Source organism: Podarcis raffonei, chromosome 18 (assembly GCF_027172205.1).
Source record: "Podarcis raffonei isolate rPodRaf1 chromosome 18, rPodRaf1.pri, whole genome shotgun sequence".
In the NCBI taxonomy this organism is placed as follows: domain Eukaryota; kingdom Metazoa; phylum Chordata; class Lepidosauria; order Squamata; family Lacertidae; genus Podarcis; species Podarcis raffonei.
Window position 1 is genome coordinate 7,662,584 of NC_070619.1, and position 20,855 is coordinate 7,683,438.

At 50.5% G+C, this 20,855-nt stretch overlaps 1 protein-coding gene across 7 annotated transcripts in view; it reads right to left on the bottom strand.

The window, feature by feature from the left end:
* Nucleotides 1-20,855, bottom strand: part of FBN3 (fibrillin 3) — a 166,181-nt gene that overhangs the window by 12,210 nt on the left and 133,116 nt on the right. For 5 of the 7 annotated variants that reach the window (XM_053372339.1, XM_053372342.1, XM_053372340.1 and 2 more), the window contains 12 exons: nt 20,328-20,456; nt 18,024-18,143; nt 15,524-15,649; nt 13,101-13,253; nt 11,711-11,776; nt 11,237-11,362; nt 9,541-9,660; nt 8,043-8,165; nt 6,747-6,878; nt 4,991-5,116; nt 2,612-2,818; nt 562-687 (listed from right to left, as the gene is read on the bottom strand). In XM_053372339.1, the coding sequence (XP_053228314.1) occupies nt 562-687; nt 2,612-2,818; nt 4,991-5,116; nt 6,747-6,878; nt 8,043-8,165; nt 9,541-9,660; nt 11,237-11,362; nt 11,711-11,776; nt 13,101-13,253; nt 15,524-15,649; nt 18,024-18,143; nt 20,328-20,456 (1,554 nt within the window). The remainder of the gene's footprint in view (nt 1-561; nt 688-2,611; nt 2,819-4,990; nt 5,117-6,746; nt 6,879-8,042; nt 8,166-9,540; nt 9,661-11,236; nt 11,363-11,710; nt 11,777-13,100; nt 13,254-15,523; nt 15,650-18,023; nt 18,144-20,327; nt 20,457-20,855) is intronic. The other 2 variants (XM_053372343.1, XM_053372344.1) reach the window with 2 other exon arrangements.

Sequence of the window (20,855 nt, forward strand, 5' to 3'; positions counted from 1 at the left end):
GTCCATGAGGAATGGTCAGAGGGAAAAGAGGGAGAAAACTGGAGGTGTTGGAAGCTGAAGGGGCAACAGGGTTTAGTGAGCAGGGAGATTCTGTGCCAGAGAGCACTGCAGAATTAGGGGCTGGAGAGGAGGGAGGCCAAGAGACAGAGATGAGGCAGGTGATGAATTCAGGGTGTCTCCATCTCCTGCTGCAACCAGCTCCTCTCCCCCATGGTCTCCCAGAACCAGAAGAGGGATGAAGAAGGAGGAGCAAAGGCGGGCAAGGTGGAGACGTCTCAGATTGCTTGGGAGGGAACTGGCCGGGAAGAGAGCGGCGGGAAAGTCCTCATTGGGGAGAGTTGCTGTGATCACTAGGCCTGTTCTGGTTTCTTTGAGTGAAGATTTCACTTTGCAGCCACCTTGTGAGTTATCGCTGACCTGATCCTGACACCCACACATGGAGATGACTCTCAAATTGCCAGGGACTCCCTAGGAATCTGGTTTGTATTTTGTGGGTGTAGAGGGAAGGACAGCCTGGCTGCTGGCTCGAGGCAGGCTGCCTGCTTCCGCAAAAACCCTTACCCTGGCAAGACGTGCCGGTGATATCGTTGGTGTAGCCAAGCCGGCAATGGCAGCGGAACGAACCCATGCTGTTGATGCACTGGCCGTGTTTGCAGAGGTTGGGCAGCACTCTGCACTCGTCAATGTCTGCAGCGGAAGAGGAGAGGAGCCGATGGTTAGGATATGGTTACCAGATGTCCCCGTTTCCCGGGGACAGTCCCCGGATTTCCAAATCTGTCCCCGGACAAAATCCGTCCCCAGAATGTCCCCGGATTTCATTTAATGTCCCTGGATTTATATTTTAAGTGTTCTAGATTTATTAGTAATAATAATAATAATTTTTATTTATACCCCGCCCTCCCCAGCCCTTTCATTTTTGGAGGGGGGAAGTGCGTCCTATAGAGCGAAAAATACAGTATGTCTCCTCGATTTTGCCTTATTCAAACTCCCCGAGATGTTCTGCAGCAAACGCAAACCAAGGTTTACCGAGCGCGGCTTCAGCCACAACAAACCGTGGAGAAGCAGCGAAGAAAGAGCTTTGAATAATAATAATAATAATAATAATAATAATAATAATAATATTATTATTATTATTATTATTTATTTATACCCCGCCCTCCCCAGCCAAGGCCGGGCTCAGGGCGGCTAACAAGCAATAATAAAAACAAGTTGAATGAATACAACTTAAAAACAAGATTAAAATACAACATTAAAATATTGAAACATTAAAATATTAAAATGCAGCCTCATCAGAGGAGGAGAAAGGAAAAAGGAAAAAGAAAGAGAGGGAGGGAATCAAATTGGCTCCAAGCCAAAGGCCAAGGGGAACAACTCTGTCTTACAGGCCCTGTGAAAAGAAATCAGATCCCGCAGGGCCCTGGTCTCATGAGGCAGAGCGTTCCACCAGGCCGGGGCCAGTGTTGAAAAGGCCCTGGCTCTGGTTGAGACTAATCTAACTTCCTTAGGGCCCGGGACCACTAGGGTGTTGCTATTTATGGGCCTTGAGGCTCTCCGTGGGGCAGACCGGGAGAGGCAATCCCGTAGGTAGGGAATGAATGTTGTGTGATTGGTTCAACGGCACAAGACACATCATATGGGGACTTCTGGCGAGGCAAAATGGCGGGCACCACAGCAGTGAGCAGCTCTTGAAGCCAGCCAGAGCCAACTGCACTACCAGGCTGGCTACGGGCTGCTGGGGCTGCTGAGGCTGCCGCTGCCACTGCCAAGGGGGAACCGGGGACGCCCGGCACGTCAACTGGGGGAACCGCTGACCCCCCCGCAACCCAAATCGAGCACGCCCAGCCACCCGGCGAACTGCCCGCAGAGGAGAAGATATAATAATAATAATAATAATTTATTATTTGTATCCCGCCCATCTGGCTGGGTTTCCCCAGCCACTCTGGGCGGCATCCACAGAGACCAAAAATACACTAAAATGTCACACATTAAAAACTTCCCTGAACAGGGCTGCCTTCAGATGTCGTCTGAAGGTCAGGTAGTTGTTTATTGCTTTGACATCTGGTGGGAGGGCGTTCCACAGGGTGGGTGCCACTACCGAGAAGGCCCTCTGCCTGGTTCCCTGTAGCTTTGCTTCTCGCAATGAGGGAACCGCCAGAAGGCCCTCGGAGCTGGACCTCAGTGTCCGGGCAGAACGATGGGGGTGGAGATGCTCCTTCAGGGATACTGCGCCATTTAGGGCTTTCAAGGTCAGCACCAACACTTTGAATTGTGCTCGGAAACGTCCTGGGAGCCAATGTAGGTCTTTCAAGACCGGTGTTATGTGGTCTCGGCGGCCGCCCCCAGTCACCAGTCTAGCTGCCGCATTCTGCATTAGTTGTAGTTTCTGGGTCACCTTCAAAGGTAGCCCGACTTTTTAAAAAACAACATTTTTTAATATTTTTTTTTCTCCTTTCAAAAAAAAAAAGTGGGCCCGGTTTCTTTGGAAAAAAAATCTGATAACCTTAGGTTAGGATCATCACCAATGCAAAGCCAGTTGCGGTCAGGGAGAGCGTGGGGGGGGGGCCCTCAGAGACTTTGCCCACGGATCCTGCCCCCTGCTTGACAGGCTCACCTCTCCCGTCGGTTGCGTAGCCTGGCCCATGCGGGCACATTTTCTTGTACTGGGCGGTGGCAGGAAAGGGGCAGAGTTCGCACTGGGGTCCCCAGCCCCGGCCTCCGTTGCAGCAGCACTCCGATTTCGTGACCTGGTGCCGGTTGGTTGAGGACATCTGGCACATGGTCTGCAGCACCTCGGTGAAACAGAATCCTTGGCGGGTGTCTGGGAAGGGGAGAGGAAGAGATCGGCAGTCAGTGGCGTAGCGGGGTGTGTGCCCCGGGCACAAAATTACCAGGAGCGAAAATTTCAAAAGGGGGGAAAAAACAGCACGCCCTCCGTCCGTGCCTCTCTCAAGAGTCAGGGAGTCCCTCAATTTCCACTCTTTCCCCCCTCCCCAAACCTTCGGTTCTTCCATCAGGTCAAAGGCACATATTTTGTTCGGCTGTTTATATTATTGTTTTGTTTTGTTTTGTTTTCAAATTCTTCCGATGGCTGCTATCCGCATCAAACTGACGTTGGAAAGGGAGAAATGGAGGGCGGGGGCTGATCAAGGAGATGGGCAGGCTGCAATTGCCACGCCGGTGCCGTCACAGGTTGGTGGAACAATACCAGTCTTGTCCCGGGCCCCGGCAACCCACGCTAGGCAACTGTAAGCCGTTAGCAGAGTGCGCCACCAAACTTGCAGTGGGACCAAACTCCAGGTGGGACGAGGGCTGGGGAGAGCCTGCGAGGGACCCAAGTGGTCCTCTAGTCCACCCCCTGCTGTGTAGGAGTAGCTGGTATTTACTGGGGGCGGGTAAAACCCAGAGAAAGAGAAAAACAGCTTTCTATGCTGGTATTGTAATTCTTTATATAAACATATATTTAATGATATGGGTGTGGAATACAACACAGAAATCTTGACTGGTGCACGGTCATGCTAGTCCTGCTTTCTTGTCATGTTTAATTCAACACACATATCTGGGAATGGGTAAAATTCCCAAATCCTAAATTTCTGCCACTTCATTCTACAGAAACACAGGTGAGCACTGATAAAATAGAATCATATACAGTGGTACCTCGGGTTACATACACTTCAGGTTACGTACGCTTCAGGTTACAGACTCCGCTAACCCAGAAATAGTGCTTCAGGTTAAGAACTTTTCTTCAGGATGAGAACAGAAATCGGGCTCTGGCGGTGCGGCAGCAGAAGGAGGCCCCATTAGCTAAAGTGGTGCTTCAGGTTAAAAACAGTTTCAGGTTAAGTACGGACCTCCGGAACAAATTAAGTACTTAACCCGAGGTACCACTGTAATTATACTACTACTACTACTATTACTACTACTAATTTATTTATACCCCACCTTTCTGGCTGGGTTCCCCCAGCCACTCTGGGCAGCACTCAACAGAACATTAAAAACAGAATAAAACTTCAAACATTAGAAACTTCCCTAAACAGGGCTGCCTTCAGATGTCTTCTAAAAGTCAGATAGTTGTTTCTTTCCTTGACATCTGATGGGAGGGTGCCACTACCGAGAAGGCCCTCTGCCTGGTTCCCTGTTACCCTTATAGAGCTCTTGGGTTTTTGTTTTTGTTTTTATTATGTATTTTGTGGTTTTATATCTTGATTGTATTATGTGAACTGCCCTGAGACTCCCAGGTATAGGGCGGTATATAAATTCAATTTTTTTTAAAAAAAGGTCTAGCCCAACGCCCTATCTGGGACGCGGGTGGCTCTGTGGGTTAAACCACTGAGCCTAGGACTTGCCGATCAGAAGGTCGGCGGTTCGAATCCCCACGATGACGGGGTGAGCTCCCGTTGCTCGGTCCCAGCTCCTGCCAACCTAGCAGTTCGAAAGCACGTCAAAGTACAAGTAGATAAGTAGGTACCGCTCCGGCGGGAAGGTAAACGGTGTTTCCGTGCGCTGCTCTGGTTCGCTAGAGGCGGCTTAGTCCTGCTGGCCACATGACCTGGAAGCTGTACGCCGGATCCCTCGGCCAGTAAAGCGAGATGAGCGCCGCAACCCCAGAATCGGTCGCGACTGGACCTAATGGTCAGGGGTCCCTTTACCTTTACCTCAACCCCCTACAGTGCTGCCTAATGGCACCCTTGGGGGAGTGATGCTGATGGGCGGAGCCTCATTATGTCTGGCGGCTTAGAGGCGGAGCCTGATGTCACAGGGGGCGGGGCCAATGGCAAAATCCTCTCACCCCTCCCAAATCTGCCTCTGCCCTCAATTCTCACCCCTCAGGAAGAGGAGAAGGTCAAACTCCCCCAGTGCTTCCAACGCAACGCCTGTGAGCTGGAAACACAGCCAGGCTATCCTCTGACGACTGCAGCCGCGAGGCCACCACGAGACGACTGCAACCGAAAGCTCAAGAGGAAGCGGCTGGGCGAGAACCGTTATCGCTTACCAAGGCACTCGGTGCCGGAGGGGCTGCTCTGAAAGCCTTCGTTGCAGTCGCATTGGTAGCTGCCCACGGAATTGACACAGCGTCCGTTGGGGCAGATTCCTGGCTTGGTCCGGCACTCGTTCTCATCTGAGGGCAGCAAGGAGTGAAAGGAGGAGGTTAGAAGTGGGAGAAGGAGTGAACTTCACGTTTGCTATGGGCCGGTTCAGTGGCCACGAGGTTGAACTATACAGTGGTACCTCTGGATGCGAACGGGATCCGTTCCGGAGCCCCGTTCGCATCCAGAAGCGAACGCAACCCGCGGGTCACGATTTGCCGCTCCTGCGCATGCACGTGACATCATTTTGACCATCCGTGCATGTGCGAGCAGCAAAACCCGGAAGTAACGTGCTCCGTTACTTCTGGGTCGTCGAAACGCAACCCAAAAATACTTATCCCGAAGCTACTTCAACCCGAAGTATGACTGTACATCTGAGGGGCAAATTTATCTCCCGGGACATCGAAGCACCACAAAGGGCTTGCAAGCCTGATCCGACTTAAACTCCACACCAGCTGTCTTTTGGAAAAAAGCACAGCTCCCACGACTCTATATAGAATCATAGAATCATAGAGTTGGAAGAGACCACAAGGGCCATCGAGTCCAACCCCCTGCCAAGCAGGAAACACCATCAGAGCACTCCTGACATATGGTTGTCAAGCCTCTGCTTAAAGACCTCCAAAGAAGGAGACTCCACCACACTCCTTGGCAGCAAATTCCACTGTCGAACAGCTCTTACTGTCAGGAAGTTCTTCCTAATGTTTCGGTGCAATCTTCTTTCCTGCAGTTTGGATCCATTGCTCCGTGTCTGCTTCTCTGGAGCAGCAGAAAACAACCTTTCTCCCTCCTCTATGTGACATCCTTTTATATATTTGAACATGGCTATCATATCACCCCTTAACCTCCTCTTCTCCAGGCTAAACATGCCCAGCTCCCTTAGCCGTTCCTCATAAGTACCAAATGATAGTACCAAACTATCGAAGGTTTTCACCAAAGCCAGACTAAACGTCTTTCCTTCTGCAGTGTTGGCTGGCAGGTTGAGAGGAGTCCCCTACCAGGACAGACTTTGCTCGTGTGCTCAAGACATCGATTCCATAAAACATATTTTGCTGCACTGTGCAAAATATGACCAAGTCAGGGCTAAACTGATACTACCCTTGCTGGTACCTTTCCCGGGAAAATCAGAGGCTCACTATGTCAGGTTCCTATTGGAAGACCGGACAAACGCTAGAACATTAGCAGTGGCAAAGTTTTTATCGGTGGTTGCAAGAACCAATGATCCCTATATTCTGAACAAAATGCTTGTTTAGCCTGGAGGTGTGCTGTACGAATTGTGTATTGCTTTGTAACGATTTGTTGGGTCTCTGGACTGGAATAAAGATTGATGATGATATGAAATTATACAGAGCTTTCCAAAGGCAAAATGTAGAAACAAGACATTTATATTCCACCAAGTGTCCGTTTCTTTAAATGTAGCCTTTACGTTATGTATGCGGTCGTGGTCAAGTGCGATACGAGATGCCCCAAAAGTTCCGTCCAAATATCACTTCGTTCAATAAAGAGGGGCGAGGTGGAAGGACTTCATGTCAATGAAATAGGCAAATAAATAAAGGGCCCTTCTGGACCCAGAAATTCAGGGTCCTGCCTGCGTGTTTCCATCGCAGTAATGAGGACTAGAATGCTGTGGCTTCTTTGAAAATAAATCAATGAAAAGGGGGCCACCTGTGCAGCCTTCGCCGTCAGGCCGACGCTGCATGCCAGGGGGACAGATGCAGGCGAAAGTTCCGATGAGGTTCTTGCACATCATCCCATGCGATTCGCAGTCGTGCATGCCTTCGGCGCATTCGTCCAAATCTGCAGGGAAAGGGGTAAAGAATGATAATAATAATTTATTATTTATACCCTGTCCACGCGGGTAGCGCTGTGGGTTAAACCAAAGAGCCTAGGACTTGCTGATCAGAAGGTCGGCGGTTCGAATCCCCGTGACGGGGTGAGCTCCCGTTGCTCGGTCCCAGCTCCTGCCAACCTAGCACATCAAAGTGCAAGTAGATAAATAGGTACTGCTCCGGCGGGAAGGTAAACGGCGTTTCGGTGCACTGCTCTGGTTCGCCAGAAGTGGCTTAGTCCTGCTGGCCACATGACCCGGAAGCTGTACACCGGCTCCCTCGGCCAGTAAAGTGAGATGAGCGCCGCAACCCCAGAGTTGGGCACGACTGGACCTAATGGTCAGGGGTCCCTTTACCTTTACCCTGCCCATCTGGCTGGGCTTCCCCAGCCACTCTGGGCGGCTTCCAACAAAATATTAAAAAACCGTAATACAGTGGTACCTCTGGTTACGTACTTAATTCGTTCCGGAGGTCCGTTCTTAACCTGAAACTGTTCTTAACCTGAGACACCACTTTAGCTAATGGGGCCTCCCACTGCTGAAGTGCCGCAGCCGCACGATTTCTGTTCTCATCCTGAAGCAAAGTTCTCAACTCGAGGTACTATTTCTGGGTTAGCGGAGTCTGTAACCTGAAGCGTATGTAACCTGAAGCATATGTAACCCGAGGTACCACTGTACATTAAACATTAAAAGCTTCCCTAAACAGGGCTGCCTTCAGATGTCTTCTAAAACTCTGGTAGTTGTTGTTCTCTTTGACATCTGGTGGGAGGGTGTTCCACAGGGCGGGTGCCACCACCGAGAGGGCCCTCTGCCTGGTTCCCTGTAACTTGGCTTCTCACAGTGAGGGAACCACCAGAAGGCCCTCGGAGCTGGACCTCAGTGTCCGGGAGGAACGATGGGGGTGGAGACGCACGAGAGCATAGACTCGGAGGCGGCACATCAGCTTGGCGCACAGAACGTCCCGTGTTCAAAATCCCCGCCACCGTCAATATAGGGCTGGGAATGTCCTCTGCCTGAACTCTTTTGGGGGGTGGCTGCCAACCAGTGCGGGTAACACTGAACCAGATGTAGCAATGGAAGATGCAGACAGGCAGAACTGATCTAGGGAACATTTTCTTGAGCTTCCTTCTCACCTTTGCACATCCTCCGGTCGTCTCGCAGAGTGTAGCCGGATGGGCAGGTGCAGTCGTAGGAGCCGAGGGCATTGATGCAGCGGAAAGCACAGAGCAACGGGTTCAAGGCACACTCGTTGATATCTGTGCAGGAGAGAGGGATGGAGTCAGGTAAAAGGGATTCTCACAGCCATTTTTTTAATGTACAATTCTTATTAAATTTTCTAATTCACATTTCAAAACATTCATTTAAACAACCTTAAAATATCGATGACTTCCCTTCTTCTCCTTCCGTGGTTCATTTTGCATACCATAGGTAAAGGTAAAGGGACCCCTGACCGTTAGGTCCAGTCGCGGACGACTCTGGGGTTGCGGTGCTCATCTCGCTTTATTGGCCAAGGGAGCCAGCCAGCATGTGGCCAGCATGACTAAGCCGCTTTTGGCGAACCAGAGCAGCGCACGGAAACGCCGTTTACCTTCCTGCCGGAGTGGTACCTATTTATCTACTTGCACTTTGATGTGCTTTCGAACTGCTAGGTTGACAGGAGCAGGGACTGAGCAACGGGAGCGCACCCCATCACGGGGATTCGAACTGCCAACCTTCTGATCAGCAAGCCCTAGGCTCTGTGGTTTAACCCATGGCGCCACCTGCATCCCCTTGCATACCATACACCCTTTCATATTTTACAGGAACTAAACCATTCAGTAATCCATTGTTACACCCATCAAAACTTATCTACACTGTTGAATTTATCTGAATGCTACCAGCGTTTTTAAATGAACACAATTTACACCCATATACTCAGTAAACATTTCCTTCTTTAAAGGTACATTCTTTTTGTTCTCTTATTCTATACGTTAATCTCCAAGCTGAGCATTTTCCATCAGTTTAAGTTGCCATTCTTCTTTGGTTAGGACCAAATAGGTACCGTGTGCTGCTCTGGTACTCCAGAAGCGGCTTAGTCCTGCTGGCCACATGACCCGGAAGCTGTACACCGGCTCCCTCGGCCAATAAAGCGAGATGAGTGCCGCAACTCCAGAGTCGTCCACGACTGGACCTAATGGTCAGGGGTCCCTTTTCCTTTACCTTTAGCAAACTAAGGCCTGGGGGCCAGATCTGGCCCAATTACCTTCTAAATCCAGCCTGCGGACGGTCTGGGAATCAGCGTGTTTTTACATGAGTAGAATGTGCCCTATTATTTCAAATGCATCTCTGGGTTATTTGTGGGGCCTGCCTGGTGTTTTTACATGAGTAGAATGTGTGCTTTTATTTAAAATGCATCTCTGGGTTATTTGTGGGGCATAAGAATTCACTCATTATTTTTTTTCAAAATATAGTCCGGCCCCCCACAAGGACTGAGGGACAATGGACCGGCCCCCTGCTTTAAAAGTTTGCTGACCCCCGATTTAATACAACCCCTGACAACGCAGGAATATGCAGCTGTCACGTAATAACATGCCAATAAAAACAGCGTCAAACCCTCAAGCAAATCCATCACCCTGCAAAGTCCCCACTAACCTTCGCAGGTCATCATAGGTCCCGGCTCAAACCCCTCCCCGCAAACGCATTCGAAGCCCCCCACCACGTTGGTGCATGTCCCGTTGCCGCAGGGGTTCCCGATGGAGCACTCGTCCGTGTCTGGGGTGGCAGGGAAGGAAGAGGAGATAAATGAAAACATCAATATTGGCAAGAGCGGTGGCAAGAGCCCAGGGGATTCCTGGGCACTCACCCTTGGTCTATGGTCCTTTGGAGAATCGAGACGCAGCAGAGACTGTCGTAGCTTTCAGAAATATGCTTTGTTCACCTATTTACTCCTTCCGTCTGCACGGAGGGAGCCCAGATCTTACAGCACGCTTATTTCAAGAGGGGATTGTCCCCCACAGTAGCGCAGCCAGCCTTCGGCCAGCCTGCCCAAGATTGATCCTGGCAGTGGTGGAGCTTCAAGCTCCAGCAAGGGGGGGGGCAGAGAGCAGTCGGGGGTTGTGGCTGGCGCGCATCCCGGGGCATCACACGCTGCCCACAGGGGTGTGGCACGCGTCCTGGGGGCATGGGGCGTCATCTGTGTACCTTGGTTCCCGAACGCCAAAAACCCGGAAGTAACTGTTCCAGTTTGGAAATGTTTTTTGGAACGTCTGGTGTGGCTGTTGGCTATTGTTTCTGGGGCGCCTGCACCAACCAGAAGCTTGGTTTTCGAACATTTCGGAAGGCAAAACGGACTTCTGGAACGGATTAAGTTTGGCGCTTCTCTTTCTGCTATTTATTTTGTGTTTTCGTTTTTGAGGCTTTTTCAGTTCATTTGTTTTTGTGACCCAGTTCAGCTACTGATTGATTGTGTGACTGCAGACATGGATAAAATCCCCCCATCCAAAAAATGACTATCATCAGTGCAGGTAAGAAAAAAAATATTTTAATTTTTATCATCTACAGTAAGAGCTGTTTGACAGTGGAATTTGCTGCCAAGGAGCGTGGTGGAGTCTCCTTCTTTGGAGGTCTTTAAGCAGAGGCTTGACAACCATATGTCAGGAGTGCTCTGATGGTGTTTCCTGCTTGGCAGGGGGTTGGACTCGATGGCCCTTGTGGTCTCTTCCAACTCTATGATTCTATGACAATACTGTCTTATTTCTTTTATAGTACAGCACCTTGATTATTGCTTTCCTTTTATGGATCAATGGTCTCGTTAAACAGTAAAATTCATGTTCAATTGCTGTTTTAGGGGTTGTTTTTAAAAGTCTGGGACGGATTAATCTATTTTGCATTGCTTTCTATGGCAAAGCACGCCTTTATTTTGGAACGCTTTGGTTTTGGAACGGACTTCCGGAACGGATTAAGTTTGAGAACCAAGGTACCACTGTATAGGAGAAAACAGAGGCTTATGGATAAATGGAGGATAATATGATATGCGGTAGATTGCAGCCTGGTTTCTTGCTTTTGTTTTATGGATCAATGGTCTCGTTAGATAGCAAAATTCGTGTTCAATTGCCCTTTTAGGGGTTGTTTCTAAAAGCCTGGAACAGATTAATCCGTTTTGCATTGCTTTCTATGGGAAAACATGCCTCGGTTTTGGAACGCTTTGGTTTTGGAACGGACTTCCGGAACGAACTAAGTTTGAGAACCGAGGGACCACTATATATATGGGGAAAGGTGACGAAGTGGTATTTAGGTATCCCACGCCTAAGTGTTCCGCATCCCAGATACATTCCGCCCCCCCACTCACCCACACAGTTCACTCCAGTGTAGTCGAGGTTGTAGCCAAAGGGGCACTCGCAACGGAACGAGCCGTCCGTGTTGATGCAATTCCCGTTGATGCAGATGCCCGGGTTTTCGGAGCACTCGTTCACATCTGGAAAGGGAGCAACACCGTGAACGGAGCAATAAAGTCCTCTGTCTGCTACGTGGTCCGTGGTCGGGGACAAACACACAAGGATCCTGGGAGCCACAGGCTTCCTGATCCATGATCGGAGGGCCAGGACCCAAACCGAGGGATTCAAGTGGCAAGAAATGAGATTCCGACTCGACGAGTAGAATCGCAGTTTGAAAGGCATGACTCGAGGCTCATCTAGCTCAACCCCTTGCAATCACAGCTAAGGAATCCCATTTGGCCTCTGCTTAAAAGGCCAAGTGTCTCTGGGGAGAGCATTCCACAATCAAGGAGCCACCACCGAAAAGGCCCTGTTCTCTTGTTACTCACCTTCCCTGGTATCGCCGGGTCCAGGAATCGCACCGTGACCGTAAGGGCACAGCTCCTGGAAAGCAACTGCAGAGAGAGAGGGGAAATGAAGCATGCTTGTTTTGCTCTTTCGTTTCAATGGGTCTACTCTGAGCAGGGCTCAGTTGTGAAAACCCATGGTGCTTTTATCTGCCGCTATCACCTTGCCAACAAAGGTCCGTATAGTTAAAGCTATGGTTTTCCCAGTAGTGATGTATGGAAGTGAGAGCTGGACCATAAAGAAGGCTGATCGCCGAAGAATGGATGCTTTTGAATTCTGGTGCTGGAGGAGACTCTTGAGAGTCCCATGGACTGTAAGAAGATCAAACCTCTCCATTCTGAAGGAAATCAGCCCTGAGTGCTCACTGGAAGGACAGATCCTGAAGCTGAGGCTCTAAGACTTTGGCCACCTCATGAGAAGAGAAGACTCCCTGGAAAAGACCCTGAAGTTGGGAAAGATGGAGGGCACAGGGAGAAGAGGACGATGGAGGACGAGATGGTGGGACAGTGTTCTCGAAGTTACCAGCATGAGTTTGACCAAACTGCAGGAGGCAGTGGAAGACAGGAGTGCCTGGCGTGCTCTGGTCCAGGGGGTCACGAAGAGTTGGACACGACTAAACAACAACAAATCTTATTTGGGCTTTTCGTGTTGCAGCTCTGGCTCTCTGGAATGAATTACCAGTGGAAATCAGAGAGGAGGCCAGTCTGAGGTTGTTTAGGTGCACACGGAAGACGCCTGCATTGTGTGCTTGCTGATGTTAAGCCAAACTCAGAAGAGCTCCGCTGAAATCACTAGAGTCTAGACTTTAAATGCATTCAGGTCAATCATTAGCTCTGAGTGTGACTTGGTTGGTTGCATCTCCCTGTCTGTCTCTGCGAATGATCACATGAGCTCATGGCTTCCAACATTTCTCTGACGAAAATAGGGGCCTCCTATTCCATCCCCTCCAACATTTCTCTAACGAAAATAGGGACGTCCTATTCCATCCCCTCCAACATTTCTCTAACGAAAATAGGGATGTCCTGACCTATTCCATCCCCTCCAACATTTCTCCGATGAAAATAGGGATGTCCTATTCTATCCTCTCCAATATTTCTCTGATGAAAATAAGGACGTCCTAAGGAAAAGTGGGACATTCCGGGATCAAATCAGGAACCGTAACAGCTTCTGTAAATCCAGGACTGTCTCTGGAAAACAGGGGAACTTGGAGGGTCTGTGAGCTGTGCGCACTGCTTCTCCACTGGCAGGTGGACCTTTGGGATTATGCCGCCTGAGGCAGCTACTTCAAACCACCTAATAGGTGGGCCGGCCCTGAATCCAGTTCACCCGCAAACTCTCTCCATGCCGGGCCAGCCCAGCTGCGCCACCTACCGTTGCCTTCCTGCGGGCAAAGCTCACAAGGGTCTCCCCAGCCTTCTCCGGGCATCTTGCTGCAGCAGCACCGGGCCTTGGTGGTGTTGAAGGCCTTTGGCACGGAACATTTGCCGTTGTCGAAGCGGGTGAAGCAAAAGCTTTGCCGGGTGTCTGCAGGGTGGAGGAAAAGCAGAGCATGGACCCTATATTATTGCTGTTCATTCCCACCCTGGTGATAATTTTATTCTTTAAACTTTTCTGCAAACCTATCAAAGTAAAGGTAAAGGTACCCCTGACCATTAGGTCCAGTCATGGCCGACTCTGGGGTTGTGGCGCTCATCTCGCTTTACTGGCCAAGGCAGCTGGCGTACAGCTTCCGGGTCATGTGGCCAGCATGACTAAGCCGCTTCTGGCGAACCAGAGCAGCACATGGAAACGCCGTTTACCTTCCCGCTGGAGTGGTACCTATTTATCTACTTGCACTTTGACATGCTTTCGAACTGCTAGGTTGGCAGGAGCTGGGACCGAGTAATGGGAGCTCACCCCGTCACAGGGATTCGAACCGCCGACCTTCTGATCGGCAAGTCCTAGGCTCTGTGGTTTAACCCACAGAGCCAACCTATTAGGGCTGGGCAATACCTGCTCTCCAGCATCATAATACAGTGGTAATCTCAGAAGTCGGACAGAATCCGTTCCGGAAGTCCGTTCGACTTCCAAAATGGCCGGAAACCAAGGCACGGCTTCCGATTGGCTAGAGGAAGTCCCTGCAGCCAATCGGAAGCCCCGTCAGATGTTCGGGTTCCAAAGAACGTCCGCAAACCGGAACACTCACTCCCGGGTTTCGATCGTTCGGGAGCCAAGACGGACGAGCGCCAAGGCTGTATGTTGCCAGCTAAACATTGTGATATGATGGTATTTTATGATGTCGGAAAGGATGCAGGGAGGGAGGAAGAAGGCCGTTGCCATGGAGACCTTGAGCATCCCTGTGCGCAGCTTTTGCCTCGTCCAAAGTCTGAAGAAGCATGCAAACGAGGCACCTGCCTCATTCGCCACCATTGCCTTGACACGGAAGCAGAGGCAGGGGGCAAACTCTTTTTCCTGGGGGGCATCGATCAGCAGTGAAGCGGGGGTTTAAGGAAGTCCGCTTCCCAGCTGAACAAGCCCCCGGCCTCCAGCTCCCGCAAGCCGGAGCAGTGGCTTCATTAAAATGCTTGCTGAGGCAAGGGCAGCTGCATGCCCCCCAGTAAAAGGTAAAGGACCCCTGGACGGTTAAGTCCAGTCAAAGGCGACTATGGGGTTGCGGCGCTCATCTCGCTTTCAGGCCGAGGGAGCCGGAGTTTGTCCGCAGACAGCTTTCTGGGTCATGTGGCCAGCAGGACTAAGCTGCTTCTGGTGAACCAGAGCAGTGCACGGAAACGCTGTTTGCCTTCCCGCCGGAGCGGTACCTATTTATCTACTTGCACTTTGATATGCTTTCGAACTGCTAGGTTGGCAGGAGGAGGGACCGAGCAACGGGAGCTCACCCCGTCGCAGGGATTCGAACCGCCGACCTTCTGATCGGCAAGTCCTAGGCTCAGTGGTTTAACCCACAGCGCCACCCACGTCCCATTTATAGTGGTACCTCGGGTTAAGTACTTAATTCGTTCCGGAGGTCCGTTCTTAACCTGAAACTGTTCTTAACCTGAAGCACCACTTTAGCTAATGGGGCCTCCCGCTGCTGACGCACCGCCGGAGCACGATTACTGTTCTCATCCTGAAGCAAAGTTCTTAACCCGAGGTACTATTTCTGGGTTAGCAGAGTCTGTAACCTGAAGCGTATGTAACCTGAGGTACCACTGTATTTTCCAAGTAAAGTCTTCCCTGAGATAAACTCATAGGAATTTAAAGGAAGAGACTCTCTCCACACAGACCTCCCCAATGTACAGCGGGGCTAGTTCTCCTCTCTAGCCAGGAGCAGTTTACCTCTGGGTAACAATCACCAAAACTGGGACGCAGGTGGCGCTGTGGGTAAAACCACAAAGCCTAGGACTTGCCGATCAGAAGGTCGGCGGTTTGAATCCCCGCAATGACGGGGTGAGCTCCCGTTGCTCGGTCCCTGCTCCTGCCAACCTAGCAGTTCGAAAGCACCTCAAAGTGCAAGTAGATAAATAGGTACCACTCCAGCGGGAAGGTAAACGGCGTTTCCGTGCGCTGCTCTGGTTTGCCAGAAGCGGCTTAGTCTTGCTGGCCTCATGACCCGGAAGCTGTACGCCGGCTCCCTTGGCCAATAAAGCGAGATGAGCGCCGCAACCCCAGAGTCGGCCACGACTGGACCTAATGGTCAGGGGTCCCTTTACCTTTAACAATCACCAAGAGGATAGTATGGTCTTAGAGGAGGTGGGGAGGATGGACATACGGCCAGGGCAGGATGGGGAAAGCCATGCCGCTGGCTAGTCACTCACCGAAGCAGCGCCGGCCATTGTCAGAGAGCACAAAGCCAGGTGGGCAGATGCACTGGAAGCTTCCAGGTGCGTTGGTACAGGTTCCGAAGAGGCAGATGTTGGGCTCCTCTTCGCACTCATTGATATCTGTTCACACCAACAAAACAGGAGGCTTGTTAAAGCAGCTAAAAGAACAATGGGTTGTCTCCAATGTTAGTCCTTCTCAAAGTGAAATAAAAGGGTGCCTTGGGTCCATTGACACCAACAGGTCTACTCTAGTCAGAGGTCAGTCAGCTGCAACGCAAATATACAGCCGTATCCGAAGGAGCGTCTCCAACCCCATCGTCCAGCCCGGACACTGAGGTCCAGCACCGAGGGCCTTCTGGAGGTTCCGCCCCGCGAGAAGTCGGTTACAGGGAACCAGGCAGAGGGCCTTCTCGGTAGTGGCACCTGCCCTGTGGAACACCCTCCCACCAGATGTCAAGGAGAACAACAACTACCAGACTTTTAGAAGACATCTGAAGGCAGCCCTGTTTAGGGAGGCTTTTAATGTTTGATGTATTGCAGTATTTTAGTATTTTTTTTGGAAGCTACCCAGAGTGGCTGGGGAGGCCTGGCCAGATGGGCGGGGTATAAATAATAAATTATTATTATTATTATTATTATTATTATTATTATTATTATTATTATTACCTTGGTCTCGAACAGAATGCGTCCCGCGATTCCATTCGACTCCTGGAACCGTTCGAAAACCAAGGCACGGCTTCCGATTGGCTCCAATCGGAAGCCGCGCAAGATGTTCTGCTTCCAAAAATCGTTCGAAAGCCAGAACACTCACTTCCAGGTTTCTATCGTTCGGGAGCCGATTTGTTTGGGAGCCAAGGCGTTTGAGAACCAAGGTATGCGTGTTTATGGAACAGTTTTCTTCAAATCCTTTCCCCAGCTTATTTTGGCAGTTGCGTCCAGTGTCAGCCCTACTTAGAGAAGACCCGGTGGAATTAAAGGTCATGACTAACTTGGACGTCACCAGTAGAGACATCACCTTGGTGCGTATAGTCAAAGCTATGGTTTTCCCAGTAGTGATGTATGGAAGTGAGAGCTGGACCATCAAGAAGGCTGATCGCCAAAGAATTGATGCTTTTTAATTCTGGTGCTGGAGGAGACTCTTGAGAGTCCCATGGACTGCGAGAAGATCAAACCTCTCCATTCTGAAGGAAATCAGCCCTGAGTGCTCACTGGAAGGACAGATCCTGAAGCTGAGGATCCAAGACTTTGGCCACCACATGAGAAGAGAAGACTCCCTGGAAAAGACCCTGATGTTGGGAAAGATGGAGGGCGCAAGGAGAAGGGGACGATGGAGGACGAGATGATGGGACAGTGTTCTCGAAGCTACCAGCATGAGTTTGACCAAACTGCGGGAGGCAGTGGAAGACAGGAGTGCCTGGTGTGCTCTGGTCCAGGGGGTCACGAAGAGGCGGACACGACTAAACGACTAAACAACTGGGTGCCCAGCTCAGTGGTAAGGCTTTGGATGGAGAAGGCTCCAGGTTCGAGTCCAGCTGTGCTGGGAACGTTCTTTTTCCTGAAACCCTGGAGAGCAGCTGCCAGCCAGTGTAAACAACATTGAGGTAGATGGACCAAGCAGCTGCCCATGTTCTTAACTTACGACACATTCATTTCACTTGGTAGAATTTAACCGGGCACAACAATTTATATCTCGTCGATTTTGCTTTATTCAAACTCACTGAGATGTTCTGCAGCAAAAACAAGCCAAGGTTTACCGAGCGCGGCTTCAGCCACAACAAACCGTGGAGAAGGAGTGAAGAAAGAGCTTTGAATAATAATAATAATAATAATAATAATAATAATAATAATAATAATAATAATAATTTATATTTATACCCCGCCCTCCCCAGCCAAGGCCGGGCTCAGGGCGGCTAACAAGCAATAATAAAAACAAGTTGAATGAATACAACTTAAAAACAAGATTAAAATACAACATTAAAATATTGAAACATTAAAATATTAAGATGGAGCCTCATCACAGGAGGAAAAAGAAAGAGGGGGAGGGAATCAAATTGGCTCCAAGCCAAAGGCCAAGGGGAACAACTCTGTCTTACAGGCGCTGTGGAAAGAAATCAGATCCCGCAGGGCCCTGGTCTCATGAGGCAGAGCGTTCCACCAGGCTGGAGCCATCACTGAGAAGGCCCTGGCTCTGGTTGAAGCTAATCTAACTTCCTTAGGGCCCGGGACCACTAGGGTGTTGCTATTTATGGACCTTGAGGCTCTCCGTGGGGCATACCGGGAGAGCCAATCCTGTGGGTACGAGGGTCCTAGGCCGTGAAGGGCTTTAAAGGTCAAAACCAGCACCTTAAATCTGACCCTGTACTTCACCGGGAGCCAGTGCAGCTGGAAAAGCACTGGGTAAATATGCTCCCATGGCAGAGACCACGTGAGGAGCCTCACTGCTGCATTCTGCACCCGCTGGAGTTTCTGGGACAGCTTCAAAAACAAAACTTACCGATGCAGTTGTCGTTTTGGACCTCGTAACCCGGCGGACAGATGCAACGGAAGGAGCCTTCGAGATTTTGGCAGGTTCCTGGAGAGCAAGTCCCGGGAAGGCTGACACATTCGTTGATGTCTGGGAGGAAGAAGGAAAGAGGGAGATGTTGAGAGTCTCCAGCTTCTGCCTCTGATTCTACTAAAAGGTAAAGGGACACCTGATCATTAGGTCCAGTCGTGACCAACTCTGGGGTTGCGGCGCTCATCTCGCTTTATTGGCCGAGGGAGCCGGCGTACATCTTCCAGGTCATGTGGCTAGCAGGACTAAGCCGCTTCTGGAGAACCAGAGCAGCGCACGGAAACGCCGTTTACCTTCCCGCCAGAGTGGTACCTATTTATCTACTTGCACTTTTGATGTGCTTTCGAACTGCTAGGTTGGCAGGAACAGGGACCAAGCAACAGGAACTCACCCCGTCGCGGGGATTCGAACCGCCAACCTTCTGATCGGCAAGTCCTAGGCTCTGTGGTTTAACCCACAGCGCCACCCGCGTCCCTTTGATTCTAGACTTCTCACTAAACCCTGTTCCCACGTCACCTTCCGACTGTTACGATATAGAAGCAATGCAGCTGCAAACTGCTAGGTTGAAAACATCACATGATAGAATGTTGGGACTGTTCCGTGGGAAACAGAGGGACAGTCAAAACATAGGGAAATTCGTCTTGCGGAACGACTCAAAAACGGAAAACTCTTTCGCCTTGCGAGTTTTTCGTTTTGCGAGGCGTTTGTCTTGCGAGGCACCACTGTAAAAACGTTTTCTGTCTATCTCCTTTTCCCTGCCGGGAGAGCAGGAGGGAGGGGGTGTGTTCTTCTCACGCTGAGAAGAATCGCCTATCGCGACCTAGCCTGGATCTTGTTGGGAATGCAGCCAGGGAGGTCAACAGGAGACCAAGCCGGGTGCCTGGGATTGTTGCCAGTTACTCCCGAGATAGGCTTGATTTCTGACGCCGACACCTGTTCCTCCTTCTCCCTCTGACCACTCGTCGTTGTCCTGCCACCAGTCCCCGGGCCCTGAGCCTTCTTCCCCTGGGGGTTTCCTTGGGGGTTCCCCGGCTGGTGCCTCCAACCCCACCTCTGCCTCCACGACAGCTGGTCAGATTAAAAGCCCTTGAAATTTGTTTAGGAAGCCCTTGACGACCTAGGGCTAGGGTACATCAACGAATAGCCTGATCCCTTATATCCCAGTTCGTTTGCTGAGATGCAGGAACGCCCTTGGGTCATTCCCTGAGTTCATTGGACAACGATGAGAAATCGAGCCTTTCGTGTCATTGGCCCAGTCCTGCGGAACTCCCTGCCACTATAAATTCAGCAGGCGCCTTTTCTGCCAGCTTTTAAACTCCTGCTGGAAACTCTTCTGCGATCTAAGCCCTTAAGAATGCATCTCTCAACGACGGTGTCTACTTTTGACCTTTTGTTTTTTTATTGTACTGTTATATTTTATTGCTGTAAACAGCTCTGATATATTTTTAAAAGACACTGCAGTATATTTTTGCTCTATAAGACGCACCTAGTTTTTAGAGGCGGAAAACAAGAAAATGAATATTCTGAATCAAATGTTGTTGAAAGAGGCTTCGCGTGGCTATCGCTGAAGCCAGAACAGCAAGAGGGATAGCTGCACAGCCTGCATTCGCTCCATAAGACGCACACACATTTCCCCTTACTTTTTAGGAGGTGTCTTATAGAGTGTGTCTTATATAGCGAAAAATACGGTAATTATTTTTTATTATTATAAATGAATATAGCAAATAGAATACAGTGGTACCTCGGGTTACATACGCTTCAGGTTACATACGCTTCAGGTTACACACTCCGCTAACCCAGAAATAGTGCTTCAGGTTAAGAACTTTGCTTCAGGATAAGAACAGAAATCGTGCTCCGGCGGCACAGCAGCAGCAGCGGGAGGCACCATTAGCTAAAGCGGTGCTTCAGATTAAGAACAGTTTCAGGTTAAGAACAGACCTCTGGAACGAATTAAGTACTTAACCCGAGGTACCACTGTATAGCAAAAACACTGCTGAATTTCAAGTGGCAGGGAGTTCCGTAGGCCTGAGCCAATGACACTAAAGGCTTGGTTTCTCATTGTTGTGATCCTATGCCTCGTTTGAGAGTTTGGAAGCGAAGAGGCCGCCCTGCCCTCTTCCACGAAGAGACTTCCTGCTTGTTGCTGGTAGGTGGAGTGGATTCCCTCTGGGGACGTCCCACCCTGCTTGGACCACCCCACCCTTCCTGGGGGGCCTCCAGGGAGAGGATCCGGAAGACACCCACCGACGCAGTTCTTGCCGTCCGGCGTGTGGTCGTAGCCCTCCTGGCAGAGGCACCGGAAAGATCCGATGTTGTTGATACACTGACCGTTCCGACACACCTGCCCCGCCAGAGAGGAGCATTCGTCGACGTCTGCGGGGGGAGAGAGAGAACGTGAGCGGGGAGATGCGCCGGCAAAGTGAGTCCCCGTAAGATGGCCAAGCCACCTCCCACTGCAGGAATCTAGAGCAGCTCACAACATAGCTGTCACAGATTTGAAAATAAGGGACCAGCGGCCTCGAAAATAAGGGATCAGCAGCCAAAATAAGGGATTTTCAGAGCACAGCTAGGTTCGACTTCTGAGCCCCTCCGAGCCAAAGGCAGAAAGCCCAGCCAGCAGCCAAACAAAGCCTCAAGCTGTGGTTCCCACAGCGCAGCAACCCGGCAAAGGGGATGCAGCAAGGGAAACCACCGTCACCTCTCCGCTGGGAAGCGCTGAGCAAAGGCGAGTCCCCAGGCAACGTGGGCGATTTGATCGGCACAAGGCATGCA